Below are 19,122 nucleotides of genomic sequence, written 5' to 3' on the forward strand. Positions count from 1 at the left end.
GGCCGGCCCGTGGCTCACTCGGGAGAGTGCGGTGCTGATAACACCAAGGCCCCGGGTTCGGATCCCATATACGGATGGCCGGTTCGCTCACTGGCTGAGCGTGGTGTTGACAACACCAAGTCAAGGGTTAAGATCCCCTTACCGGTCATCTTTAAAAAAAAAAAAAGAAGTGTGGTGCTCATTGTGGACCTGGGGAAGGCCTTGTCCTGCCTGCCCTGAGAAGTAGGTACAGTCCATGCCCAAGGCAGGTACAGGCAGTGGTTGTGCCCTGTTCTCACTGACTGTCCTGCTGGAGCTGATGGCCTCACAGGCAGATGCTGAGCTTTGGGTAACACATTGTGCTGCTTCTGAAGACGTGGAATACTTGGGTTCTGGAGCACTAGCCCTGTTTTTTTTAACTATAAAAGAATGCATAGGATCTTTCAACACCTGACACAGTGTACATTTTAAAAATAGACAGCAGGGGCTGGCTGGTTAGTTCAGTTGGTTAGAGCACAGCCTTGTAACACCAAGGTCTAGGGTTTGAATCCCTGAACTGGCCAGGCACCAAAAGAAAAAGAAAAAAATAGCAGAGGGACAGAGAGATGCAGGTTTAAACAAAATCACGTTTATTGCCATTACGTACATTGTATAAGTAGAGGCAAGTGAAGAAAATAGAAACCATTCCAGATATTTCAAGCAAAAAAGGGTTCAGTACATAGATGCTTAAGAAATGGTTAGGACTTAAGTTTCCATGTAATGGTGGGCTAGGTTGCTTAAATAAGATCCCTGGCTGAAAATAATGAAAAATGCCAGATAAACATTACAAACCAGCAAACTCAAAGCCAATTTCTGGATGGACACCTATAACTAGAGAGTTAAGGGTAATGTCTGAGTATCTAAGGATATTTGTCATGTCCACACACAGCTGTGCTCTAGCTCTGTAATTAGGGCCAAAGAGGTAGAGGTTAGGGCCCAGAGCCAGATGTAGGGTCTGGTGGGAACCCTCTCACGTTAAGCTGGAGCACCAAATGGCTACACCCTCTGGTTAAGGGCAGTGCATTTGGTTTTTTGAATGTGGCAGGCTCTGGAAAGTCAAAAAGTTTGGTACTTGAGACTCTGTCAGCCCTTTAGGGAAGGAGTACAGAATGCAGGGTATGTGAGTAACCTGCCTAGGGCTTCCTCTTCCTGTCTGGTGGGCTCTCTGGGCTTTGATAGTGCTGGTGGCAGTGGGTACACAAGAGTCTCCTGACCCATGCTCAAAACCACCTTTCTCCATGGGAGCACATTCTGACTCAATGCCCCTTTGCCTCATGGTCTTTTCTTTCTTGAATAGTGCTGGGGCCTGGTCCATTCATCTCTGTAATGCTCCTTCTCTCAGTGGGTCCGTTCTCTCTGTATTGCCCGTACAGAATTGGGCTCAGTGGGTGACAGCATGGCTTTCTGGCTGAGGGACAGTGTGGGGTTATGATTGCTGGAGGATCAGCTTGCACATAGTAGCCAGTGTCATGATGGACTATGGCTTTTAGCAGGCCCATCAGACTATGAAATAAAATCCCTGTTGTTGAATGTTAGCCCCCATTTCAGACCTAAATGTCTGTTGGTGTTTTCCTAAACTGTCTCCCTGGGACCATTTTGTAACCACAGTACCAGATATCCCCTCTGTTGTAGAAGCTGTTGATTTCTTTATCTGGAGCAGATTCTGATAGGAACAAGATTGCCGGCCCCGAGTGTGGCTAAGGTATTACATGTCAAAATAAAACTCAGGTGAGATTCCAGGAGCTCCTTCGAAGTCTCGAGTAGGGGGAAGCAGTGACTGGCCCTTTCAGCTGACAGTGTGGGCAGCAGAGCTGGTACCTTCTCACAGTCCTCATGAGCCATCTCAGCTTTGAGGCTGAGGACCTTATCTCTTCTCTCCTCTTCCTCACTCCCTATCAGAGCTCTGTGGGTCTGGAGACATCCCATTGAGATGGAGCTTAAATTTAAAAAGTTTGAGTCCCACAGTCGTTGGTTCATGTATGTATCAGTTATTAAAAGTGCCTATGGGCTTGCCAGCCCGTAAAATCTACCTTCCTTCTAAGAAGAAATTGATAGAAAGTAAAAAAGAGCTGGGTGGTGTTCTTTACTTTTGTCATTTGTTCTGTGCTAGCAGTGAGGGACTTCTTCTGACCCTGACATGAGGCCAGAATACTCTGATGCTTTTTTTTTTAATTTAATTTTATTTTTTTTTATTTTAAAAAGTTGACCGGTAAGGGGATCTTAACCCTTGACTTGGTGGTGTCAGCACCACGCTCAGCCAGTGAGCGAACCGGCCATCCCTATATGGGATCCGAACCAGGGGCCTTGGTGTTATCAGCACCGCACTCTCCCGAGTGAGCCACAGGCCGGCCCTACTCTGATGCTTTTTGTTGACCTCTGTGCCAGAGCCCTACTTGTGTCACCAGGAGAAGCCAGATGAGGCTCATGTTGGCATGCAGATGGGGTTGTTTTTGGTGACTTTTCGTGCACATGTATGGGGGATAAAATATATATAACATAAAATGTGCCATTATATCCATTTTAAGTGTACAATTTAGTGGTATTAATAACATTCACGATGTTATGCAACTGTCATCACTGTGTATTTTCTTTCTTTCTTTTTTTTTTTTTTTTAAAGATGACCAGTAAGGAAATCTTAACCCTTGATTTGGTGTTGTCAGCACCACGCTCTCCCAAGTGAGCTAACCGGCCATCCCTATATAGGGATCCGAACCCTTGGCCTTGGTGTTATCATCACCACACTCTCCCAAGTGAGCCACAGGCTGGTCTTCATTGATCCATTTTGAGTTAATTTTTATATATGGTGTGAGGTAGGGGTTCAACTTAATTCTTTTACATGTGGAAATCCAGTTGTCTCACCACTATTTGTTGAAGAGCCTATTCTTTCTCCATTGAATGGATTTGGCACCCTTGTTAAAAGTAATTTGGCCATAGATGTATAAGTTTATTTCTAGAGTTTATGTTTTATTCCATTGGTCTATATGTCTACCTATGCCAGTACCACACTGTTTTGATTACAGTAATTTTCTTTTTTTTTTTTTTTGTCTTTTTCGTGACCGGTACTCAGCCAGTGAGTGCACCAGCCATTCCTATGTAGGATCCGAACCCGCGGCTGGAGCGTCGCTGCGCTCCCAGCGCTGCACTCTCCTGAGTACGCCACAGGGTCAGCCCGATTACAGTAATTTTCTAATAAATTCTGAAATCAGGAAGTGTGAGTCCTCTTAACTTTTTTTTTTTTCCCCCAAAACTGTTTTAGCTACTTGAGGTCCCTTGCAAGTTCATATGATTTTGAAGATCATCTTCAATTTCTGCAAAAATGACTGTTGGAATTTTGGTAGGGATTGCATTAAATCTGTGGATGAATTTGGAGAGTAGTGCCATCTTAATAATATTGAGTCTCCCAGTCTAATGAACACAGATGTCTTAATTTTTTTGTGTGTGTCTTTTAAAATCTTTTTCAGCAGTGTTTTATAGTTTTCAGTGTACAAGTCTTTTGTCTCATTGGTTAAATTTATCTCTAAGTATTTTACTCTTTTTGATGCTATTGTAAATGGAATTGTTTTCTTAATTTCCTTTTCAAATTGTTTATTGCCTAGCATATAGAAATACAACTGATTTTTGCATGTTGATCTTGTACCCTGCCACTTTGCTTATTTTGATTATTAGCTCTAGTAGCCGTGTATGTATTATTTTGGAGTTTCTATATATAGGATCATGTCATCTGCAAATAGCAATAGTTTTACTTATTCCTTTCCAATTTGATTTATTTTTCCTTTTCTTGTCTAATTGCTGTGGCTAGAACTCCAATACTGTGTTGACTAGTAGTGGTGAAAACAGGCATCCTTGTCTTGTTCCTGATCTTAGGGAGAAAGCTTTCACTGTTTCACCATTGGGTATGATGTTAGCTGTGGAGTTTTCTTTTTTTTTTTGGTGGCTGGCTGGCATGGGGATCTTAACCTTTGACCTTGGTTATATAACACTGTGCTCTAACCACTAAGCTAACCTAATCATGGAGTTTTCATAAATGTTCTTTATCATGCTGAAGAAGTTCCCTTCTATTCATATTATTGTGAGTGTTTTATCATGAAAGAATGTTGGATTTTGTCAAATGCTTTTTCTGTGTCAGTTGAGATGATTGATTTTTCTGTTCTTCTATTAATGTGGCTTATTATATTGATTGATTTTCTTATGTTGGACCGCCTTTGCCTTTCTAGGATAAATCCCACTTTGTCATGATGTATAATTTTTTTAACATGTTGTTGGATTCGGTTTGTTACTATTTTGTTGAGGATTTTTGCATCTGTATTAATAAGGGATATTGGTCTATAATTTCCTTTTTCTTTGATGACTTCTTGTTGACTTTTTCATTACTCTTCCAGGGTTTGCATCTGGGCATGGCAAATTTGCAAAAGTAAATAGAAATTATTTGGCAAAGAATTGAAGTCTCTAGGTCAGAGCCAGGAAAGAACTTAGGAACCCTTTGGTCCAACTTCTCCTTTTCTGATAGGATACCTGAGATGTGGGTTGAAATCCAAGACCTGCAGTCCTGAATTAGGCTGTAGTGTCTGAGACCAGCCTTTCAGAGTCAGGGGTACTGTCTCTGGAGTCCTGCTGCAGAGTGTTCCTGTTATTTGAAAATTCTTCAGATGCTTCTCCTGAGGAGGCAGGAAGGAAATGTCAGCCTCATTGCCAAAGGGGTCCCCCTGTGCAGGGTGCTCCAAGCTCTCACTCAGGACTGGATGGAAGACTACAGTAAAGGGGTAGTCTCCTCCCTCTAGCCTTGTATGTATCTGGAAAGTGTGAGAGTCAAGCAGCCCTGGTTTCTAATGTCATGTCCTCTGTTCACCACCAGGCCTATCTGAGTCACGGAAGAATCTCTAGTCAGTTGGAGTTGTGATGAGTCTGCCTTGCTGCAGCAGGGTCTCATGATGAGTGCCTTGCGTCGTGCTAGACGCGTTGTGAGCCTGGGCCCCAGCTCCTCTCCTCAGCCAGGATTTTGACTGTTTCTGAAGGTTGTATTTTCTGATACAACCTTTGTCCTCCTGTCGAGGCTCAGGGAACTGGGTATACTGAGAAGCTGACCATGAAAGCCAATTTCCCCAGCATGTCTGCCGCTGTGATCCTGGGGAGAGTCTGATGGGTGAGAGCCAACAACCTCCTCAGTATGTGGTCATCAGCTGTTTCTAATTTATTTATTTATTTATTTTATGTTATAGGTGTTTTTTTGGCGGCTGGCCGATACAAGGATCAAACCCTGAACGTTGGTGTTATCAGTACCATGCTCTAACGAACTAAGCTAACCAGCCAGCCCCATTAGCTGGTTCTTAAAAGTCATTTTTCTATGATTATAAAAATAATTTGTGTTAATTGTAGAAAATCTGGAAAACCAAAGAGAAAGAAGGAAAATCCAACCTAACTGGAGTGTGCTTGCATCTCTCCATGTGACCGCAGGGTTTCAGCAGACTATTGTTTGGGTGGCAGAGGAGGCAGGAGTGGGCAGAGGGCAGCATGGGTCCCAGGAGCTGCCACTCCATTCTCAGGGTAGACAATTTCCAGGGTGCCAATTTGCCCCCCACTACCTGCAGTGGACGGTGAGAGCTTCTGGGTGGGCCTGGCCATCTTGTGGGTGTGGTCATCTGAGGGCCTCTGCTGCCCACCTCCAGGTGCCATTGCTCCTCTGTTTTGCTGTCTGGTGGATCTCAACCCTGCTTAGCTCAAGCAGCACACGCTTGCTGCTGTCTTCTCTCTGCAGCCAGACAGGGGGGTACAGTGACTCTTCTTGTATCTTCAGCTTGCATTGTGGTGTTGACAGTGAAGGGTAGAAACTGAGAGGTTAGAGACCTACTCATGGCCTCATTGCCAAGGAGAGCTTGTCTGTTGTCCCTCTATACTTACTGGCCATCTCACTTCTCTGGGAAGTGGTATTTCTTCTCTGTTTTGCTGCCTTATAGGAGTAAATCAGATGGGTTTACCTTACTTTCACTCATGCTGTGGGGTAAATAAATTTTCCCCCAAGCTCCTCAGATATGTCCTGCTACCTGAAAAGAAAGCCCTGGTGGAGAAGGGAAGTGTGGGGAGCTAAGCTGCTCTGTCTACTTCATCACCTGCACTGAGAGTGAGAGCCCTTGTTGTCTCCTTCCCTCCCAGGCTGACTAAGGCAGCCTGTATCTGTTACTGTTCCTAGCATAGCCTGGCCCATTACCAGTGAGGAAGCAAATGCTCACCTTCTTCCTCCTTGGCAGTCCCACGTCAACAGGCATTTGTTTTTAGACGTCCCAAGAAACAGGCCTTTGAGAATGGCCTACTTCCCTTTACCAGGTTCCAATGCTGGAAGAGCCTCCAGTACATGAACTAATGGACAGAGTGGGGTTGTACAAACAGTCGTCCACCATCAGCCATCCCAGCACTGTGCCCAGGTGTTCCTTTGTCCGATCCTGTGGATGGCTACACCGAGGGCTCTCTGGACTCATGGTAATAGCCGATGAAGCAGCTCTGAGAGGCTATGTGATGTGCCCATGGGCACATGGCGAACTCAGTGGCACAGGTGAGATTTGAATCTTGGGATTGCCCAATACATTCATTCCTTGCAGGTATGTTTCCTGTTCAGATGTTTGTGCATGGCATAAATGCCAGGGCCGGAGCAGAGCTGGAGAATGGCTGCTACTGACTCTGGCTGAGCACTTTGGCTCCAAAATTTCCAAGCAGGTCTTAGAGGATTGACCTTTCTTTGGTGACTGGTTGTGCTGGTCAGTGTCCTGGGGTTCTTTAACCCTTTCCCCATCCAGTTAGTTCGTTGTGTTCTAGAGAACACTTGGCTTCTCTACATCAGTCCATGTCCACTGCTACTATCCTTGTCCAACCCTTGTCATCTTCTAATGGGATGGCTTTGGTAGTGTCCGCTTTTGCCTCTTCAGTCTATTTTCCAAATATCAGCTGTTTGATTATTCGGCCCTTTCAAACCCCTTATGTGGCTTCCCATTGACCTCCCATGAAGTTCTGACTCCTTAAGCTAGCTTGCAGGTTGTGTATTCACAGACCTGGTTTCCTGCTCCAGCTTTGGCCCTTTTTAGGTCTCCCTGGACTGTGACCCAGCCACACTGAACTTTTTCAGTTCTTCAACCATGTGGCTGCTTTCTTGCTCCTATGCCTTTGCATATTCTGCTGCTTTTGTATGGAACAGGCTCTTTTTTTTTCATGTCATTTCCTTTGCCAGGTCTTGGCTCAGCCTTCACTTAGAGAATCCCCCGTTTCCACTCAGTGCACCCTGACTCTGGCCTGCCCCTGACTTGAAACTGGAGACTACTTGAGAGCAGAGACTTAGTCCAGGCCCCCACCCTTGTGTCCCTAGCACCATACTGGGCACAGGGGATCTTTGTGGAAGGCATGAATAACTGCAAGGACCTCTATAAATAGAAATTTATCATACCTATTTTTACTGAATTACTCAACTTTAGCAAGGACCCAACAGCTCCTTAAAAACTCAGTCATTTTCAAGTGTCTCCATATATCAGCAATATCAGGTTGCCTCCTAATGTCATTCTTCCTGTTCCTTAGATGCAAAGGTACTGAAGTATGTGTCTAGGAGAACATGCTTGGGTTTAGGTTTGGGGTTTCCTTTTTTCCCCTGCTTTCCTTATTGTTTGACTCGTTGGCAGCCTAAAGGGTATGAAGTAGTATCTCATTGTGGCTTTTATTTGCATTTCCCTAATGATTAATAATGTTGAGCGTCTATTCATGTGCTTATTGGCTATTTGTCTACATTCTTTAGATAAATCTATTCAAATCCTTTGCCCATTTTTTGATTGGGTTGTCTGGTTTTTTGTTGTTGAATTGCAAGAGTTCTTTGTATATCCTGGATGTGAATGCCTTATCAGATACATGATCTGTACGTATTTTCTCCCATTTCCTGGGTTGCCTTTTTCTGTGTTAATAGTGTCCTATGTGTACAAAAGTTTTTAATTTTGATGAAACCCAATTTATGTATTTTTGTTGTTGTTGCATGTGCATTTGGTGTCATATCCAAGAAATCATTGCCAAATCCAATTTCATGAGGCTTTTCTCCTATGCTTTCTTCTAAGGGTTATAGTTCTATCTCTTATGATTAGTCTTTGATCCATTTTGAGTTAATGAAAAAAAATTTTTTAAAAATTTTATTGAATCATAATTGATTATACATATTTTGGGGGTTCAATGTTGACGTATGTTGATCAAATCAGTATTACTAGTATATATATTGTTACAAATTGTACTTATTCTTTATGCACCTTGTCCAATCTCTCCTTATCCCCCTCTTCCTCACCCCGCCCCCCACTGATAACCCTGGATTTCTTCTCACCCTCTGAAAGAATAATGGTTACTCTGTTGATCTGTTGCCTAGATGATCTGTCCAATGCTGAGTAGTGTGTTCAGGTCCCCCAATATTATCGTAGAGCAGATGCTTCTTCTGTCACTCTGGAATAGGCTTTATGGAGAGAGACATCCTCTTCTTTTCTTTGGTCAGTGGTGACTCTCCTTGTGTCACTGCACTCCAGTGTCTGGCGGGCCATCTGTATGGTGGTTGTGACGTCTAGTCATTTTTGCGGCAGTCGTGATTACTGCGGTGGCTGTGGTGGGCCACCCACATGGATGTGATGTTTTTGGCATGCATGCTCCCTGTCACCGGTGGTGTACCTGGTTGTACGGAGGGTCTGGTCCCCAGCTCTATACCTCAGGACCCTGGGTGGGCCCCAAGGTGCTGGTGGTGTGCCTGGGCCGGAACTAATTTTTTGTCCTTTGCTTATTTCTAAAATGGGGGAACTTCTTGTGGGAACCAGTACTTGAGCTGTGTGGTTGAACTAAATTGCTGCTTTGTTACTGTTTCCCTAGGGAAGGCTTTTTGTGCAGCTCAGGGTTTAATGGTTGACCTTATAGGTACTTTCAGCTCTCTAGAGACCCAGTGCTCCTGGGTTGTGTAGGAACTCTGGTCTGGGCTTGAGATTTTTTATCAAACTGCACCCCATGCAATTCTATATTCCTGACCAGTCTCCTCTGAGTGGTCCTGTGCTGATTGTGGGTGGATTGGTTTTTCTTGCTGTGTCTCAGTGTTCTCCCGGTGGGCCTGTCTCTCGCACCACCTGTGTTCCAAACACTTCCCATAGGATGGGCCATGCACTGGTCCTTTGCGATAACTCACCAGCCTCTGAATGGCTCCTTTTTTTCAGTTGTTCTGGCTCCTTGCTCCTGTGTGGGTCCATGGGAACCCTATTAGTGGTCTTGCTGTTCTGGGGGCCACCAAGGCACCCTTCTCGCCTGCCACCTCCAAGCAACTCCATCTGAAGGACATAGCTGCGGCGTCTGCTGGCTCCTGCTCCATGCGCTCAGCAGTTCCAGCCTTAAAGTGGCTGCAGCCTGAAACGTTCCAAACAGTTTTTTCTTTCTCTCATCGTGGCTTCTCCCTCCTTCATGAACTCTGTATGTCTCTCCTCTTCCCATGAGCTCTAGCGGCCCCAGCTTGGCTGTTGTTGCATTTTTATAGTTGTAAATTGGTTGATTTGTGGGAGAGAGTGATGCTGGGGACCATCTATTCTGCCATCTTGACCAGATTTGAGTTAATTTTTGTATATGGTATAAGGCAGAGGGTCAACTTTATTCTTTTGCTTATGGTTATCCAGACGTGCCAACACTGTTTGTTGAGAAAACTGTCATTTCCGCATTGAATAGTCTTGGCACCCTTGTTGAAATCAGTTGGCTATTTATGTGAGGGTTTATTTCTGGGTTCTTTATTCTATTCCATTGCTCTATTTTTATCTTTTTTGGGGGGGGGGCTGGCTGGTACAGGGATCCAAACCCAGGACGTTGGTGTTATAACACTGTGCTCTAACCAACTGAGGCCAGTCCTACACTGTTTTTTTAAATTTGTTTGTTTTTAATTTTTAAATTTTTTTGTATTTTTTGGCAGCTGGCCAGTACAGAGATTGAACCCTGGACCTTAGTATTATCAGCACTCTAACCAACTGAGCTAACAGACCAGCCCCCATTGTTTTGATCACTGTAGCTTTGTAGTAAGTTTAGAAATCAAGAAGTGTGAGTCCTCTAACTTTGTTCTTCTTTTCAAAGATTGTTTTGACCATTTGATCTCCCTTGAGAGTACCTGTGGATTTTTGTATTTCTGGATAAAACATCATTGGGATTTTGATAGGGATGGTGTTGAATCTGTGTATTGCTTTGGGTAGTATAGACATCTTTTTTGTTTTTTTCCAAAATAGAAGTTTATTTATTTTTCCTCTAAAAGCTATTGCTATTCAAGCTAGTAAAATAATAGATTTCACCTTAATTCCATTTTCTTTACATTATGGCCAAAAATATAGTTTTGTTTTCAGTATTGACATCTTACCAATATTAAGTCTTCCAATTCATGAACAGGCAATAAATTTCCATTTATTTGTATCTTTAATTTCTTTCTGCAATGTTTTGTAGTTTTCAGTGTGCAAGTGTTTTACTTCCTTGGTTAAGTTTAGTTTCTCAAATGTTTTATTCTTTTTGATGCTATTGGAATTGAAGTGTTTTCTTAGTTTCCTTTTTGAATTGTTCATTGTTACTGTATAGAAACACAACTGAGAGGCAAGAGATGGGGTAACTGACATTAGCTCTAACACTTTTTTTGTTGGAATCTTTAGGGCTTTCTCCATATAGGACGATGTCATCTGTAAGCAGAGGTAATTTTACTTCCTCCTTTCCAATTTGGATGCCTTTTATTTCTTTTTCTTGTCTAATTACTCTGGCTAAAATTTCCAGTACTATGCTGAATAGAAGTGGTGTCTTTGTCTTGTTCCTGATGTCAGAGAAAAAGCTTTCAGTCTTTCAACACTGAGTATGATGTTAGCTCTGAGTTTATCATATATGGCCTTTGTTGGGTTGAGGTGGCTTCCTTTTCTTCCTAGTTTGTTGAGTATTATTGAGATATTATTTAACATGCCATACAATTCACCCATTTAAAGTATACAATTCAGTGTTTGTTAATATATTCACAGGATCCTTATAGCTCGTTTACCTGCTTTGCTTATCTCAGACTGGTTGGATAATAGTCTTCAAGTATGTGAAGACTTGCCAGATGAAAGAAGGCTATATGTTTTTGTAGTTTTATAATATAATACTTTTGGAAAAGAATGTCACCTAGTGTTTCAAAAGTTGGGTCTTATTTCCCTTAAATTCTGACTCAGCTTGGACCTCATTTGAGTATGCAACTTGGGCTCCTTTGGAGCTGCTGTGTCATTGACACCTGGAGGTGTCATGGCACCCAAGTATGGGTGTCACCTTCCTCTGGCTGCTCTACCCTTAGCTCATCCACTCAGATTCTCAAGTTGAGGCAGGGGTTTGTACAGAGGCTGGCTTCCAGGCCATCCCACATGTGGAACAGAGAGTCTATAGGAACATGTTGAGGACTAGCTGCTCGAGATACGTGAGGCTTCTACTGTGGGGAGGCCTAAGAAACTTGTATTTTAAGCACAGGTGTCTTATTCCTATGCAGTATTGTGGAACCAGAGCCCTGCTGCTGGCAAGCATAATTCTTCCTCAGTGACCCTTGACCTCCCTATTTGTTTTAGCTTTTAAAAGGTTGAGGGTCACCCAGGAAGCACGTGTGCTCCACACAGAAGCCCTCACCTTAGTATCAGGAAACCTGACTGCCAGGGATGATACCACGTGTGGTGTTGGGCACAGACCCAGGCCCCTCTGAACAGGGCGGGATGTGTGGCAGGCATCCAAGTCAGGCAAACTCCTAGCTATGTTGCACTTGAGTGTGTTGGACTGATGACTGCAAGGCCATTTGCGGCTTGGTCAGCTGAGGCATTGAGGGAATGGAGACCAGCTTTTGGCAGCCTCTACCACATATTGGCAGCCTCTACCACATAAAGTCAGGAAATTGATTATTTGGGCTGCTGTTTTTCTGGGAAAATGTACAGGCTTTAATCTAATGGGAATCTTGCCATCAGGCTTACACAGCTTCTGCTCCTGATGGTCCTTGAAGCTGGCCCCTTCTGACAGGAGGTGGCAGGTAGTTTGTTTGTTCCTGGGAAGGGCTGAACAGTTCTGTTCAGCTATAGGCTACGTTGGTTCACATCTTTGACCTTTAAAGATCCAACTGTGTGTCCCAAATGTTGCTTAAAACAACACAGAGCGGAAGACAAGTTCCATTCGAACCATGGAGCTTCCTCTTTGAAGTGCTGTTCTTTTTCCTTTTCTCTTTTCCCTCTCTTCTCTTTCCCTTCAGCCCTGCAGACCAAGTTATCAGGGGTGTGTCTCTTCCTGTTTCCTGCCCAGAATCATGGGGATAGCTGGTTTCAGAGGAAGGTGGGTGGGTCATAGCTTTTCCTCCCTGCCTAATCTTCTATTTGTGTGGTAGAGTCTGCTCTCCCAAAACCCAGCTGTGCAGTTAGCCAGAGAAAGGCAAGGAGGCATTTGCTGCAGATGAGGGACTGGCAGGGGCACCATGATGTGGGGACCCTGGGAGTGTTAGTAAACAGGTACATAGGTGCGTGTAGCATGCCAGGAGAGGGAAGAAATAGTCCAAGATATGGAAATGTATGCAGATTCCTTACAGAGTTACAACTGGGGGCAATCAGAATGTGAATGTACAGCTACTTGGAAATGGGTAAGTTAAGGTAAACCCCATGTAACTGCTTTTTTAAAAAAAGTTTTTTATTGTGGTAAAATATACATAACATAAAATTTACCATTTTAACCATTATTTTTATTTTTATTTTTTTAAAAGATGACTGGTAAGGGGATCTTAACCCTTGACTTGGTGTTGTCAGCACCATGCTCACCCAGTGAGCTAACTGGCCATCCCTACATGGGATCCGAATCTGTGGCCTTGGTGGTATCAGCACCACACTCTCCTGAGTGAGCCACAGGCCAGCCCGCCTTTGAACCATTTTTAAGTATACAGTTCAGTGGCATTAAATGCATTCACATTGTGATACAACCAGAAGGTTTACCTCAGCCTCCTTAGTTGGTGTTTTGAGTATTGTGAGCATCTCAGCTACCCGTTGTTGCTCATATGTGGTTAATGTCAGGCATCATGTGTGGGTTTCTACTATTTTACTCATAGAAGGTGATGACTTATTTCTCTTTTTTCTAAGTTCTTGGGGAAATACCTATTTCTTTGTACACTTAGAAAATTAAGACTGAAAAAGAATGTTTTTTCCTTTTCTGGCCTGCCCTCTTAGGAGTGCCACTGAGACATCTTTGAGAATTGCCTCAGCATAGGCCCCACCTTGCTATGGGTGGCTTAGTTGCATAGGCACCTGGGGTAGGAGCAGTGGGAAGTTCTTGGGGACCTAACACATCACCACCCCCAGGTTTGCATGGACTGAAAGGCCAGCAGGAACATATGGGGGGAGTAATGAGTTTTGAGACTCCCGTAGAAGAAGCTCTGTGTGAGTGGTCTTGATGAGCCTGCACAGATCCAGCCTGGCTGTACTTTTACCACTCTGGTCCTTGCTACAGAGTGGTTTGTCCCTGTGGGTTTGACCTTGCATTGCTCTGCCAAGTACTACCTAGGATTGAGCTACTTAACTTCAGGCACTTCTTAGGGATAGATTCTGCTGCTTTAGCAGGAGCCAGAAAGCCAAAGAACTGGAAGCATGATTTCAGGACACTGTTCTCTGAAACTGAAGCCAGTGGTTCGTGGTTACATACACTACCTTCTGTTTCTCCAGCTGCATGAGACATTGAGATGCTTTGCATTAGAAAACCGAAATGTAAATGTTTTCCAAGAACCACTAGAATGTTGTCTCTACATTCATTGCTTTTCTCATTTTTCTGTCTTTTACCAAGAAATATTTGAGAAAGGAGATGCATAATCATTTGCTAACCAAAAATTTTTTACATGTGCTTTTTTGAAGGTACATGGGAATCGGACTCTCAGCTCAAGGTGTCAACATGAACAGACTTCCTGGTGAGTCACTGTTTAAGAGAACATTTGTTCTGCTTTCCTGATCTATTCTGTGATGAGAGTCATGGTGGCAGCTGAGAGGATGGGGAGGACTTTGTTTGCTGGCCACCTACCTCAAGCCAGGCCATTGAGGGGAGGATTCTAAAAGGTGGCCATTGGGCTAGGGTGGTATGGGCTTCCATCCCAAAATTAATTGGCGGTTGATTGTCATTCATGGAATTTGAACTGTTTGCAGTCAAAACCAAGTGACCTGAGCTTGCTCTCAGTGGGGATATGCCTCAATAGCCCTTGCTCCCATTGGCCTTTGCTGACCACCCTAAGACTCAGGCATGTGCTGGGAGGAAGACTATTGCCAGCCCTGGCTCCTTTGTTACTTCACCATGTTAAAGATCAAATTCTCTATGTGGCCTCCTACGTGGAGCGTGGTTAAGGTAGTTTCTTAATAAATAGCAGGATGTGTGTGAGACTTGGGTTGACAGTAGCCTCAGATTAGTGGAATGCTTTGGGCTCTGCATTTGGTCCTCCTTCACCAGCCTCATACTCCTTCAGCTGTTTTCTGCCCAATGGCTCATACCCACTCCTGGGCTGGGCACAGTTGAGACAGAAGCCTCCACCATGAGCTGATTGGTTCCAGAAGATGGTTCTAAGGCTCTTCATCCCTTGAGTGGCAGAAGTGGCATGGTGTAAGCTGCCCTGACACCATCATGGAGGCAAGCAAAATGCCCTGGCCCTCTGTGCTTTGTGCCTATGACACAGATTAGCTGGCTTTCTCCAAAGAGGGAGTAGTACTTCAACCTATGTCTTTTCCAGTCTGTGTTTAATATTTTTTCTAATGGGCTGATTTCAAATACTTGCAATAAGGACTTGCGTAGGATTCCACTAATTGTCAGGAATTTGACTCTTTTTTGGGCTTAATATATAAAAGTAACTTCCGTAATCTGTTATTGGATGGCAGTTTAAGCAACCCTGAAGATTGGTTAAATACATTTTTGTTAATCAATACAAAGGAAAACTATGCAGCCTTAAAAAGAATGAGGGGGCTCTTAAAGTACTGATTTGGACTAATCTCTTGGATGTATATTTAAGTGAAAAACTTAAGACATAGAACAGTGTATAATATGCTATTAAATGTGCAAAGAAAAAACAAAAAACAAAAAACATATCTGTATCTACTTGTACATGCGTAGAACATCTTTACAAAGCTAGAGAAAAACTGGTAATACTGTCTTGATAACACCAAGGTCAAGGGTTTGGATCCCCATACTGGCTAGCCACCAAAAAAACCCCAAAAAACAAAAAATGTGTAATATTGGCTATCCCGTGGGAAGGGACAGGTGTCTGGGAATAGGACTGAGAAGAAGCTTTTGAATTCACTTGTGAAGATTTTGAATTTTCTTTCGTGTGAATATTTTATCTGTCTTAAAAGGTAAATGAAATTTAAACAAAATGAACAAAAGCAAATGTCCCTGCAACAAGAAACCCTCCTGTTTGTCTTTCAGGTTGTCTTAGGATGTGGCCTTTTATTATGTTCTGGGCTTGGTATTCTGGGTTCCTTATGTTCCTCCTTCAGTAAAAATTGTTTTTGCTGGCCCATTGAGTTTGGGATCAATGGAGTGGAGTAGACAAGTTGGGATGTGTTCAGGGTCTGCCGGGGCTGACGTGAGTCTCTTTTGAGATGGGCTATGTGGAGCCAGCCTAGTCTTGTTTCCCCTTTTCACAAGATGAGACTTTTAACCCCTCTTGACTGATCTGAGGCCAACTGCTGTTCATTTGCTTTGACATTGCCAACATAAAATTGTAGGAAAATCCATTTCTGGATTTTTTTTTGAAGTCAGACTCAACCCAGGCACAGAGGGTAGGCCTGTGGAGAGCAGTAGGGGCTTGGAGACCATGGATGAAGTGCGTTGGTCCTCATGCTAACACATTAGGACAGTCAGCACTTTTTTTTTTCCTGTCCTCACTGGTGCATCTCTTTTTGGCAAGAGAAATGGGCCTAAGTGTTCAGTGAATTTGTGCTCATCTTCATTTTCATTCTGACTGCCAGTTCCTCAGGGTTTTCCTTCCTGTCATATCTGATCATCTCCCTGATTATTCCTTAAGGTGGAAAGTAGGAATCAGATTGCATCTAGATAGAACTTCTGCCTGGAAAGGATGGATGCCCTTGGTTTTTCCAGGGTACAGGGCTAGCTGAATGTCTGGGTAGATCTAGCACAGGACAGATGTGGGGATGGAGTGGAGGGCACCCCTCTTAGGAGTGATGGTGGGACTGTCGCTGTTCATCCTAATGCTGGTTTGGAAGATCAGAATCGCCTTTGGTGCTTTCACTTTCTGGGATCACTTATTTATTTTTTTCTTGGTGCTGAGCAAACATTCTCCCAAACTGAAAGCATCATGATTCATAAACAGACTGGAAGCTACTTGAATGTATTTTGGTGGGGAGGTAGGATGGAGCATGACAGCAGCTAACGCCTTTCTGCCAGCTGCTTCTGATTTCCAAGAGGCAGTTGGTTGAAATGAAGGCTAATCAGATTGCTTGGATAAATGGTTGGTGGGAGGAGAGTGGTAGTGGTGGCCTAGACTGGGTTCAGATTTTGAGACTTTGGTGTTTAGTTTAGATGAGGTGTTGGAGGGCTGACGTATCTCCAGGCTTGCTGGCCATCAGTTGGGGCTTCAGTTGTCTGAAGGTTAGGACTGCATTTGTCCCTATTTGCTCAGAGGGATTTTGTGAGCAATCACAGTCCTGAGATAAGTGTGTGCACATGTAGTTGGCATACACACTCTTGCTTCCTGTATTTGGTCACCATTAATAGGTCCATGTGGGGCCATTTTGTATGGATGCACCGTGCTTGACCAACCTTTTATTGGATATTTCTATTTGTCTGGAGGAGTTTGCTGTTTTGACCAATGCTTACAAACATCTTTGCACATAGTGCTTGTTTTTGCTTCTGGTATTATTTATGAAGGGTGTTAACATTTTAATATAGTTAAAATGTTTGTAGCCCTTATGTTTTTCTGGACTGGACTGTTTTTGGATGTCACTAGCAGTGTGTCTGTTTCTTTCATGGCCCTACCAACCAGACTTTCATTATGTGTTCCAAAATGTCCTACTGGCATTTTCAAGTTGATATTGCATTGCACAAGATCTGTGTGTCAGATTCTGATAGCAATGACATTGAATCTGTAGATCAGTTTGGGAAGTATTGCTGTCTTAATGTTAAATCTTTTGATCCACGAGCATGGGACATTTTTCATTTATTTAGATCTTCTTTCATTTCTTTTAACAATGTAGTTTTCAGAGCATAAGTTTTGCACTTTTTTCATCAAGTTTATTTCTAAGTATTTTATTGTTTTTGATGTTATTGTGAATGTAATTGTTTTCTTAATTTTATTTATTTAACTTTATTTTTTTGAGGCTGGCCAATACAGGGATCAAACCCTGGGCCTTGGTGTTACCAGTACCACACTCTTACCAGCTGAGCTAACTGGCCAGCTCAGTACTTTTTTTTTTTCCTTAATTTTATTTTTGGATTGTTTATTGTAAGTGTTTAAAATACTGCTGATTTTCATATATTGATCTTGTATTATAATCCTTTTTATACATTGCTAGATTCAGTTTGCTAGTATTTTTTTGAGGTGTTTTGGTTCTACTTTTTATTTTCCTTATCCTTCTTTCCTTTGATTTATTACTTTATTTTTTCTCATATTCTAAATATAGGTGTTATATTTTAATTTTCCTGGTAATAAAAGTAAATGCTTGTTGTGAGACATTTCTTCCAAGTTCTACTTTATGTATTTCTCACAAATTTTGATATGCCATTTTAGTTTTTCATTTTTAAGTATTTATTACGCTGGGCTGGCTGGTTAGCTCAGTTGGTTAGAGCATAGCCTTATAACACTAAGGTCACAAGTTTGAATCCCCCATACCAGCTAGCTGCCAAAAAAAAATTATTTATTAGATTCTTTTTTCTGGATTTTCTTTATGACACAGGTTACATTGAAGAGAATAGGTTACTCGGTAATTTTTACATGGTTGGGCACTATTTAATTATGTGTTTAATTAGCCAAGCCTGACTTTATTTCATCATGATCAGGATATATGTGGTCTGCTTTTTAAGAATTTTACTTAGTACTGATTTATACCCCAGAGCAATCAGGTTTTGTAAAATATATAGGTACAGGGTATATCCATGATATAATATTCTATATATTTGTGTTTTCTTACTCATTTATATTTTATAGATTTGTACCAGAGGGTGAAAAGAATTTTGGAAGTGATGTCACCTAGGGCCTTGTACTAACCCAAGGGCTTTGGGTTGGAGAGTGTGAGGAGCTGTGGGCCTGATGGCTAGTGCTGGGCAGGGGAAACAGTGGTGGGTTCTTCATATAAGAGTAGCAGAGCAGCAGGTAAAGGACACTGATTGGAGCCTGGAGAAGGTGGTGCTGGTGACTGTGGGTGTAGGAGGAAGAGGCCACTGCTTGTGGCCAATAACTGCAGGCGTGAACATGGACTTTTGGCCTGGCTGGCTTCAGCCTTTGCACAGGGAACAGGGCCAGAGCCTGGCTGAAAGGAGCTAGGTGGCCAAGGGGCCAAGCTGAGCTTCCTTTTCTTTCTGTCTTCATGAACTCACGATATCTGTGCAGCAGGGAATGGGATTTCCTGGACTACCACTGCACAGCCCTGGAAGGGATATAGCTGTAGGGATATGGGTCCTGCTGGCCTCCACTAGGCATCTAGTGGTCTGGGCTATGTTTGACTGAGGGTAAGGAATCAAAATCGTGTTGTGTTTGTGAAAGAGGGGTTTGTATACCTGTATTAACATGTACACAGGAGCAGTTGTGCTTGTCTTGTGTCCTCAGAAATGGAGTTCACACTGATTTTTGTGATCATTTTTCCTTGCCTGCTGCGTTGTTTCTCATGATTTGTGGGTTCCACGTGACAGTGTTCAGTATGTCAGTAGTTGCCCTCTTGACATCCCAAGAAGATTTAGGAGGGAGGAATGAATATCGCCCTTTGTTTTTCAATTGCTTTTGCCTTTTTTTTCTTCTGTACATTAAAGAAATTGTCTATGAAATGGGTTTCTTTTTCACCTAAAGCATGACAACTCTGACTGCCTGAATGGTAGTCAAGTACCAGCTTGAGTACCTTCTTTCAGCATGCACACTCACCCCTT

General features: G+C 43.0%; 1 protein-coding gene across 1 annotated transcript in view; it reads left to right on the plus strand.

Moving 5' to 3' along the window:
• RANBP10 (RAN binding protein 10) overlaps positions 1 to 19,122 on the plus strand; it is a 60,457-nt gene that overhangs the window by 5,626 nt on the left and 35,709 nt on the right. The window contains exon 3 of the mRNA XM_063110828.1: positions 13,902 to 13,954. Within this exon, the coding sequence (XP_062966898.1) occupies positions 13,902 to 13,954 (53 nt within the window). The remainder of the gene's footprint in view (positions 1 to 13,901; positions 13,955 to 19,122) is intronic.

The sequence above is a fragment of the Cynocephalus volans genome, chromosome 10 (genome assembly GCF_027409185.1).
Source record: "Cynocephalus volans isolate mCynVol1 chromosome 10, mCynVol1.pri, whole genome shotgun sequence".
NCBI lineage: Eukaryota > Metazoa > Chordata > Mammalia > Dermoptera > Cynocephalidae > Cynocephalus > Cynocephalus volans.